This window comes from Corylus avellana, chromosome ca5 (assembly GCF_901000735.1).
Source record: "Corylus avellana chromosome ca5, CavTom2PMs-1.0".
Lineage (NCBI taxonomy): Eukaryota > Viridiplantae > Streptophyta > Magnoliopsida > Fagales > Betulaceae > Corylus > Corylus avellana.
This window is the reverse complement of record NC_081545.1, coordinates 954,801-965,902: the sequence shown is the minus strand read 5'-3', so window position 1 is coordinate 965,902 and position 11,102 is coordinate 954,801. Positions and strand designations below refer to the sequence as shown.

At 36.3% G+C, this 11,102-nt stretch overlaps 1 protein-coding gene across 1 annotated transcript in view; it reads right to left on the bottom strand.

The window, feature by feature from the left end:
- Window positions 1-5,020: 5,020 nt before the first annotated feature.
- LOC132180614 (receptor-like protein kinase 7) overlaps window positions 5,021-11,102 on the bottom strand; it is a 12,656-nt gene continuing 6,574 nt past the window's right edge. The window contains exon 2 of the mRNA XM_059593502.1: window positions 5,021-5,306. Within this exon, the coding sequence (XP_059449485.1) occupies window positions 5,021-5,306 (286 nt within the window). The remainder of the gene's footprint in view (window positions 5,307-11,102) is intronic.

Here is an 11,102-nt window from a genome sequence, read left to right as displayed (position 1 = left end):
AAATAAAAATAAAAAAAATAAAAAAACTAAAAACTAAACCTTAAAATAAAAAAAACAGTGAAAATTGGTTGGGGTGGTTGACCACCCCATTTTGGCCAATGGGGGTGGCCGGCCACCCCCATTGGGTATGATGATCAGATTTGGTATTCCTCGAACCTAAATGAAGTGTTGGAAGGATGAGGGAGATAAATCAAGGTGTCACTCTCTCCTTCCAAGTTAAGACTTGTCATGATGTATTTATCTTTCTTCTTCCAAGTCTTCCCTTGGGTAAACTATGCGGATTAGATATTGATCAGTCCTTAATTATTGGTTGTCAGACAACATGTACATATATATACGATGACTTCTTCAGAAAACGATTGGCGGCGAGATGCTATCCTCAGAAGCAAATATCTACAAATAGAGACGGAGGAAAGGGGAGACCGGCTAGGGACATGGTCCCCCTCCCTACTTCCTCAAAAAAGATATTACCGATTATTCAAATTGATATATCTAACTTCCAAAAAGTCTATAATTAATACACGTTTGCAATGACGTTGCTTACACACAGATACGGAGGGAGGGGGGGACCATGGCTCCCCGCCAATTTAATTTGTTACGCATGATGATCAGATTTGGTATGCCTCCAATCCAAATGAAGTGTTGGACGGATGAGGGAGATAAGTCAAGGTGTCACTCTCTCCTTCCAAGTTAAGACTTTCATGATGTACTTATCTTTCTTCTTCCAAGTCTTCCCTTGGGTAAACTACGCAAATTAGATATTGATCAGTCCTGAATTATTGGTTGTCAGGGTGGCTATCCTCATAAGCAAATATCTATAAACAGACATGGAGGGAGGGGGGGACCGGCTGGTGTCATGGTCCTCCCCCCACTTCCTCAAAAAAGATATTACTGATTATTCAAATTGCTATAGCTAGCTTCCAAAAAGTTTATAATTAATACATGTTTGCAATGACGTTGCTTACACACAGAGACGGAGGGAGGGGGGACCGGCTGGGGCCATGGTCCCCCCCCACTTCCTCAAAAAAGAAATTTTAAGAAGTTAAAAAATAAAAAATAAAAAAATTATATCAACTTCAAATAAATTGATTGGTCCTGGTCCCCCTAACTCTCCTCCACCGGTTGGTTCTTACTTCTTATGTTAATTCTAGGGTTTTCTTTTCATTAAATTTTCGATTGTTTGGCTTGGAAATTTGGCTAAGAATCTAACAAGTTGATTTTTCAGCTTGGAAATTTCCTTCATAGATTGGTTATCGGCTTGGAAACTTGGAAATTCATGTTGGTATTTGGAAATTTATGTGTTTTCAGTTGTTACGCATGATGATCAGATTTGGTACCCCTCCAATCCAAATGAAGTGTTGGAGGGATGAGGGAGATAAGTCAAGGTGTCACTCTCTCCTTCCAAGTTAAGACTTGTCATGATGTATTTATCTTTCTTCTTCCAAGTCTTCTCTTGGGTACACTACGCGGATTAGATATTGATCAGTCCTTAATTATTGGTTGTCAGACAACATGTACATATATATACGATGACTTCTTCAGAAAATGATTGGCGGCAGGCGACTATCCTTAGAAACAAATATCTATAAACAAAGACGGAGGGAGGGGGGGACCAGCTGGGGCCATGGTCCCCCCAACTTCCTCAAAAAAGATATTACCGATTATTCAAATTGCTATAGCTAGCTTCCAAAAAGTCTAATTAATACACGTTTGCAATGACGTTGCTTACACACAGAGACAGAGGGAAGGGGGACCGGCTAAGGCTATAGTCCCTCCCCCACTTCCTCAAAAAAGATATTACTGATTATTCAAATTGGTATATCTAACTTCCAAAAAGTTTATAATTAATACACGTTTGCAATGACGTTGCTTACACACAGAGACAGAGGGAGGGGGGACTGGCTGGGGCCATGGTCACCCCCAAATTTAATTTGTTAATCATGATGATCAAATTTGGTACGCCTCCAATCCAAGTGAAGTGTTGGAGGGATGAGGGAGATAAGTCAAAGTGTCATTCTCTCCTTCCAAGTTAAGACTTGTCATGATGTACTTATCTTTCTTCTTCCAAGTCTTCCCTTGGGTAAATTACGCGGATTAGATATTGATCAGTCCTTAATTATTGGTTGTCAGACAACATGTACATATATATACAATGACTTCTTCAGAAAACGATTGGCGGCGAGATGCTATCCTCAGAAGCAAATATCTACAAATAGAGACGGAGGAAAGGGGAGACCGGCTAGGGACATGGTCCCCCTCCCTACTTCCTCAAAAAAGATATTACCGATTATTCAAATTGTTATAGCTAGCTTCCAAAAAGTCTATAATTAATACATGTTTGCAATGACGTTGCTTACACACAGAGACGAAGGGAGGGGGGACTGGCTGGGGCCATGGTCCCCCCCAATTTAATTTGTCACCCATGATGATCAGATTTGGTACGCCTCCAATCCAAAGGAAGTGTTGGAGGGATGAGGGAGGGAAGTCAAGGTGTCACTCAAATGTCAAAGGCCCACTAACCTACCAAGGCCAAAAGCCCATTAACCTAATATACCCAATACAATATCACCCACAAAAGAAATGGGATATCCAATTTACTAAGAAAGTGAAATAAATCAATGAATTGAACGGTTCCCTTCTCTCCTTGCCACTACCACACAAACTTGCAACAATTTTAGCAAGATATTTATTAATTGTTGGGACCCAAAATTTCCATGGTTGATTTGTAGATGCAAACAATTAAGCTCCTCAATCAATTTTCGAGGGTTTGGAGATGGTGTATCCTTATGATCTCCACCGTCTAATAATTCTTATCATTATTATTATTTTAATAAAAGGATCATTACAAACAGAAACAACCTTCACATGAGATTTACTATTTATTCTTACATTCTGCAAAACTAAGTGGTAGATAAAATGGCATGGAGTAAAGACGGATTTCAAAATTTTATGACACCATACCCAAGCAGAAAAGAGATTGCTTAAGAAATAAATATTTGATCTCCCAAAAGGATTTTTTTTTTCTTTTAGTATTTATATAATCCGATGATCAGTTAGTTAAATCAAGGATGTCTGGCGGAGCATTTTATGTGATGTTGGATTATTTTTGTGATAATGCCTCGCTGAAGGGTTAGAGCTCATCTGAAGCAGAGCCAAATGGACTCAAATCAAGACCTCCATTTTCTTTGGTCTTTGCATTCGACGAAGGTTGATACCATTGATTTCATTGAGACCCACTTCCATTTGGCTGAATATATATGAAGTCAATAATGTGATATAAACAATCAGATTTGTTGTATATATACCAAGCTTTTTTCTGCTTCTTACACAAACTAAAGAGAAACCCATTTTATCTGTTTTCTGTTCTGTCGATTTTTAAGGAAAAACACATACTCACTCACACAAAAATTATAAGACACAGATCTGTTGAATTTTAGGTAGGCTACCAATTCTTTCAAGTACATACAATAATGCTCGAAGCATATGAAAATATACTTTTTTTTTTTTTTTTTTGCAAACATTTCATCCAAATAACTTAAATTCTACAATTACATCCTCCGATTCACCCTTCTTGGAGTTTGTTGCCTCTGTCCAAGAGTCTTCATGAACCAATTATTCTTCCTTATACTCACAAATTTCCAAAAGATGAAAGAAAATTGAGCTCTGCTAGTTGTGGGGTATCATTCCGGACAACTTGTTTTGAAAAAGGTCTATGGAATATGACCAATAACAGCATTGTTGGAAAGATTGAGCAAATGAAGTCCTCTTAGACTGCCTAAGAGATATGGAATTTCTCCTTCAAATCTATTGTTCTGCAGAAATGCATGTATGAATGTCCCACAATTCTCATGTTAGACTTCTTTCGGACAGCAGAAATTCCTTCAAGAATGTCCCACAATTCCCATGTTTGGAAACTTCCCTTTGATCTCCAATACTATGAATTAGTTTGACCTTATTTATTTATTTATTAGATTACTTTCCCGGAAATACATGTTTTTACTTAAAAAAAAAATGGAGGAACATCGTGTGCAAGAAAGATGGAATTCAGTTTCTAGGAATTCAGTTTCTAGGAAAGTGCTCTGCTATTCACTGAACGAGATTTGACTTTTCTATAGTAAGTTCGTCTTTTCATTTGTAGATGCCCAAAAAGCACCTTACAAATTCCTAATTTAAAGGTTCAAGACAAACACCAAAATCTCCCACGGCTAACAATCAACCTACACGATACATTATAAACTGAAGAACAATTACAATTTAAATCAAACAAAACATTTAACAACTTTAGACAGAAGAAAGAGCAAATCAACTCTGAAAACTATACACTTTTCAACAGCGATAGAGACAGAGACAAAGGCAGTCATGTGTTATTTTTATAGAAGTTTCCAATTGAAAAAGACAATAAAGAATAACAGGGTTGGCGAGAGAGTTTCTCATACGTGGGTTCTAATCAGCTTGCAGCTGTTGAAGGTTTACCTTTACACACTTTGCTGATTCATTCATCAATGGTTTCTAATTTACACGACACAAACTAGAAAGACAAACAAACAAGATTGTTTAATATATAAGTAAAAAAAAAAAAACAAAAACACACACAACGGATGCAAACTCTCACACAAATAGAAAGATATTACATTGAAATTTGTATACGCTTACAATTCCATCAAGAACCCTATAATCATGCTAGAAACATAGACATTTATTCTTTTCTAAAACATTTTATTTAACTAAATTCAAATTTATGGCCTTCTCCAGTCACCATTTTTTGAGTTTGCTACATCTTTCCAAAAATCTTCACAAATCAACCATACTTCCTTGTAATAACAATTTTCCCAATAACAACTCCTATAACAAATCCACATCCATACCCTATGGCAACTACTTTCCACCCAAATTCAAATGGAGACGAGGAGCCTTGATTCTCTTCGAAGGGATAAGGTGGAGTTGGAGTGTAATTGAAATCTCAACATTTCTTTGATAGCGGGCTTCCACACAATCCGGGATTACCTCCAAATGAATTATTCTAAAATGTGTCGAATTGATTTCCACGTGGTATAGCTTCTGTGAGGCGGTTGTTGGAGACATTGAAATATTCAAGAGAAAAGAGTTGGGTTAATTGTGCAGGTATCTCTCCAAATAACTTGTTTTGGGAAAGGTCCATTGATTCTAGACTTGTCAAGTTCCCTAAAGATGGTGGGATATGACCAGTGAGAGCATTATTGGATAGATTTAGCAAATGAAGTCCTTTAAGACTCTCCACAAGTTCTGGAATTTCGCCATCAAATCTATTGCCTGAGAAATCAATGACCCTAAACACATCTAGGATTTTCTCATACTACAACGTTATGCCTTTGTTTGTAATTGTGATTGTGCATTGGATAGAGGTACCAAGCCCGTCTCTTCTAGAATTCACCACCATGTATTTCAATTCATTTGCACCAACAACTTTCACTGAATTCCAATGTCGGAAATACTCTATGGGAAAATTTCCAGAAAAATTATTTTGAGAGAGATCAATGATATGCAACTCAAGGAATGTATTGTTGATTTCAGAACTCTTTATTGAACCTTGGAATGCATTAGAACGGAGGACGAGAACCTTCAACCAAGAAAGAGTTCCCAACCAAAAGGGATAGGTATCATTGATCTGATTGTTACCAACATGAAGATACTCAAGCATCAGACAATTGGCCATGGATCTTGGTAACTGACCTTGGAATTGGTTTTCACTTAAGTCAATCACCGTTAAGTTGTTCCCCATTGCCCATGTTTTTGGGATGGTGCCACAAAAGCGGTTGCTTCGTAGTTGAAGTACTAACAAAGGAGAACTGAAGTTTCCTAAACATGGATGAAGCTTTCCACTCAAGTTGTTATATGACAAATCAAGTACTTCAAGTGAACTCAAATTACAAACCAACCAGGAGGGAAAGGCGCCATTGATTTGATTGTTACTAACATCAAGATACCCTAGCATCATCCAATTAGCCATTGATCTGGGTAGCTGACCTTGTAATTGGTTTTCACTTAAATCTATCATCCTTAACCTGCTTCGCTTTGCCCATGTTTTTGGGATGGTGCCATGGAAGTTGTTACTTCGAAGTTGAAGTATTTCCAAAGAACTTAAGTTTCCTAAACAACGGTGAAGCATGCCGCTCAAGTTGTTATAGGACAAATCAAGGGAATAAAGTGAACTGAGATTGCAAATCAACGGTGACATTTCTCTGATCAAGTTCCTTTGGACATTCCTTTGGACATTATAGTCTCATGAGATTCTCCACTTGCATTATACAGCCATCTCGGTACTAGGCCATCAAGATTGTTGCCTCCTAGATCAAGCAAACTCAATTTGTTTTGGCTGCGTAAGAAATCTAGGAACTTCTGTAAGTTGCAAGAAGCCAATTCTAGAGTGTGAAACTGTGGATGAGTATCATTTGAATTGGCCTTGGTCAACAATGTCAAATTGTTGGATGATAGCCTAAGCACACTTAAACTTTTGATCTTAAGAAACATGTCAAACTCCAATGTCCCACTCAATTTATTGTGTGAAAGGTCCAGAAAAGTTAGTTGAGTGAGGTTAGCAAAGACGGAAGAAGGGATGTGGCCTGCAAGAATGTTTCCTGACAGATCCAGGTAAGTGAGTTGGGTGAGATTACTCAATGAAGGTGGGATAGATCTAACTGAAGCCAAGAAACTTGTTCTTTTGATACTTAGCACCTTAAGCGGATTGCCTAGGTGAAATTCAGGCAAATGACCATTGAGATTCGGATTCCCTCCTATCCTAAGATCCCGCAAGTTTGGTAGCTGAAAAATTCTTGTTGGGAATTCCCCATGCAATTCACAATATTCTAGATTTAGAGTTGCCAAAGAGGATAAATTTGCCAAAGTTTAAGGAATAGAGGACGAGAAATTGATGTAAGGGAGTAAAAGCTCTTCTAAGGTAGTGAAGTTTTGAACTAGACTTCTCAAGTCACTTAAAGTATATAAACCATAATTAAGAGACAGATCGAGGGAAGACAACTTATTGAGATGTGAAAGCTGTGAAGGGATTTGTTCGAAAACGCAGAGAAAGAGAGGTTCAGATAGGTTAACCTCAAAAGATTGCCAATTCCAAATGGGATTTCAGAGTCGTTGAAGTTATTATCAGCAAGATTAAGCCTTTGAAGTTGAAGAAGGCGGAAGAGGCTGTTGCTGGAATTAATAGACCATAGAGAAAGCTGCTACTGAGGTCAAGGCCAATCACATGACCCGTGTCCTCGTTGCAATTAACCCCGTCCCATGAGCAGCAATCACTATTCCCTCCTTCTAGACTCCATGATACAACATCCTTAGGATACCCAAAAGGATCAAGAGATGCATTCTTGTTTAGGATAAAACTATCCTTGAATTGCAACAAGGCTGATCGCTCATCATCATGACAAAGTGGCTGCAGAGAAGACAAAGAGGCAGTGAGTAAAACAAGGAACAATATTGAGAGAAGAAAAAGGAAGCGCATGAACATAAAGCGATACAAATAGCTATCCATGATGTTTTAGTATGTTTTTCCCTGTTTAATTTGAGAAGGCTAGCTGAACTACAAGTGAAGGGGGTTTTATAGGGTACGAAGGATATACGTACGCTTTACATAAGTTTGGAGACTCCAAATGGGATTTGAAAAAAGGGTGACTCATGCATCCATTATTGAGTACTGCAATATCATGATTTCAAATGATCACTAGCTGTACGTTGTGGTGGGCCTAGTGGTTTAACTTTCACAGTTTAATTTATCAAGTCTTGTTTTCCCCTTGATTGCTTTTCTATGTCTTCCACTTGCTACTTACTTAGTTAGGTGGCCATCGTGTGTTGTGGGTTAGACGATGACGAAAAGACTCGGAAACTTGTTAACCACAATACAATTGTGTGGTAGAATTAAATATTGGTTGGAAAATTGGAATAATTTACAATAAAATTACAGTGAAAGTTCAAAAACCAATAATTCGTTTTGACTTTTGAGACTGTAGTGAATGAAAACCATTGTTGGTAGAAACACGGAAATTGAAGCAATAATTAATGTCTAATTTACGTACCACTTTTTTGAGTGTGGAGTAGGAAAAGTAGTAAAATATATATTAACTATGAAAAAGAAGTCTAACCTTTCGCAAAAGCACTTACTTTGTTACTTGGAGGAAATATTGTGTGAGGGGCCAAGTCAAGTCAAGTCAATTAAGCACCATTTTGTGTAACACTTTTCAAATAATATGAAGGGGAAACAATATTGTTCCAATTTGAGTATCTGGCCAAAGAATATGTGGTTTCGCTTTTCAAATAAAGCAGTCATTCTTATTTGATGGCAAATAAAGAATAACATGTGAAGATGGGTTTGCTTCCAGCACTTCAATAATTTATTTATTTTTTGTCAGCACTTCTACTAAATTAATTACTTGCTATCATTTTTATTATTATTATTATTTTGTTAATCCCATTACCAGTATCTTTTCTAAGCACCGAATTGCTTTTGCTAAAGTAGGTGCTCCTCTTGCTGATTAAGCGGTACGTTAGGCTGTTTCCCATTAAAACAATAAATAAATGCAAAATAACATAAGTTGTTTTAGACTGTTAAAAAATCAGGCTAGAAGAAGAGACAAAGTCTTAGAATCTTCTTAAGGAAAATGTGTTGGGGAAAAGATATAGGAATTGCAATAACAGATAATGTTCCTTACAAAAACCAATAAAAAGAATTAGGGTAAAGGCTGTAAAGCCCATAAATGATTTAAGGTTATCATATTTATCAGAATATTCATTGAATTTTAGAAAGTGATAAAATTGTTCTTTAAGCTTTCGGGGTTTATAAGACTAGTCCTTCCATCATGTACAGTACTTAGGCCACTCGTTACCTATACAAAAAGCATCACGTCTTACCCTATCAAATGTTGCTACGTGTACGTTATCAACTTATCTCCTAAAACCTTTTTTATTTTTTTTTATTTTTGGCTAATATGGTTTAATTTTTCTAAAGTAGGTGCCCCTGCTGATCAAGTGGTTAGGCTGTTTCTCAGAAGAAAAGAAAAAAAATGGAAAGTAACAAACGCGGTCTTAGCACTAAGTTGCTTTTAAATTTCTTATGCATTCATTACTTCAGATTGTTTCTGGTCATTTGACTTCCTTAACAAACACTCTGTTTCTATCAAATATAAACACGATCGTATATGCTCTTTTTTGGATATCCACCACAACATATTCTCAAAACTTTCATTCTAATCATGTGTTCTTAAATAGAGGTCCCTTAGGCACTCTAATTCGATTGACAGGGATAAGATATTCTTGTTTAGATTTTACTTATAAAATTTCTACTCACCCACTGTAGTTTCTCTCTCTGTTTTTTTTTTTTCTTGGTTAATATTGCATTGGATCCTTTAAATTTAATATATAACAAAAGAAGCTGTCTAAAATAAGGGGGAGAAAACACAGACACATGCAAACTCACACACACAAACACTAAGATATTACATTGAAACTTGTATAGGCTTACAAAAACATAAACATTTATACTTCAAAAAAAAAAAAAAAAACATTTATAATTTATCTAAAACATTTTATTTAACTAAATTTAAATTTATGACCTTCTCCAATTCACCATTCTTCGAGTTTGCTACATCTTTCCAAAAGTCCTTACAAACCAATCATATTTCATTGCTATCACAGTTTGCCAGATAACAACTCCTATTACAAATCCACATCCATACCCAATAACAACTACTTTCCAGCCAAAGTCAAATGGAGACTCTGAGCTCCGATTGTTTTCAAAGGGAGAAGGTGGATTTTGAGCGTAGTTGAAATCTCCACATTTTTTAGGATAATTGTATAATAAGTCCCTGAGTCAACTCTCCAAAATTTTTAAATTCCTAAGTGTTTTTTTTTTTTTTTCGACTTTTTACTCTCTGGGTCAATGGAAATGACAATAAAATCCATGGCGTCAAAATTTTTAACCGCTATTAGTCTGGGTCAAAACGCACCGTTTCACCTCATTAAAATATTAATTTTTTTAATTTAATTTTTTTTTTTTAAAAAAAAAGACATGGGTGGCCGAACCACCCCATAGGGGGTGGCTGGCCACCCCATTTTGCCTGGAGGTGGTTCGGCCACCCCTGTCATTTCTTTTATTTTTTATTATTTTTTTTATTTCTAGATTTAAATTTAAAAATTAAATTAAAAAAAAAATTAATATTTTAATGAGGTGAAACGGTGTGTTTTGACTCAAACTAACGGCTGTTAAAAAATTTTAACGACAGAGATTTTATTGTCATTTCGATTGGCGCAGAGAGAAAAAAGTCGAAAAAAAAAACTTAGGGATTTAAAAATTTTGGAAGTTGACTTAGGGGCTTATTATACAATTACCCTTTCTTTTATATAAAGGATGAGCAAAAATCCAATTATGATAATTTTAAAGTGTAAATAATTTGATGGAAAAATGATGTTTAAAAGATCGAATGTATATGCCATAAAGTAAAATAAAACAAGAACTACCACCCGTTTGAATTTCCAACTAAATAAAATCAAAATTTGGGTAAAATTCTTTAAAGATTTAATGTAATTTTAAGAGATTGCAAACATTGAAAATTACTTATCACTTATCACTTATCACTCCAAATAAGATACGTTTCTTACCCCCAAAATCTTTGAGAAAGTGAGGCAAGCGACAAGTCCAAAATTACATAAAGGAAAAAAATAAAAAATAAAAAATAGAGGGAAAGAAAGAAGAGTGTATCCTCCATTCTCCAATCCCTTCCCTTAAGATATTCTCCCAATCCTCAGGGAAATTTTCCTGAAAGCGACGCTGCATTACAGCCCTCCGTATCCTCCTACTAAAACCACAACCCAGAAAATAAATGGTGGGAGCTTCCAATTACATGCACTCCCTGCAAAACAGTCAATTAGCATCTCCTTTTGAGCGATCTATCCCCGGTGCTAAGCCTATCTTTCATAGCCACTCGGAGGATGAATGCATGCTTAGGTTTTGCCACTGAAAACCAAACCATATTACACCAATCCACCTTCGACTGTTTCACCCTCAACTCTTTCCAGGTTTCCCTGCTAATGAATTTCTTTGATTTGGAAGCGACCCATATTGG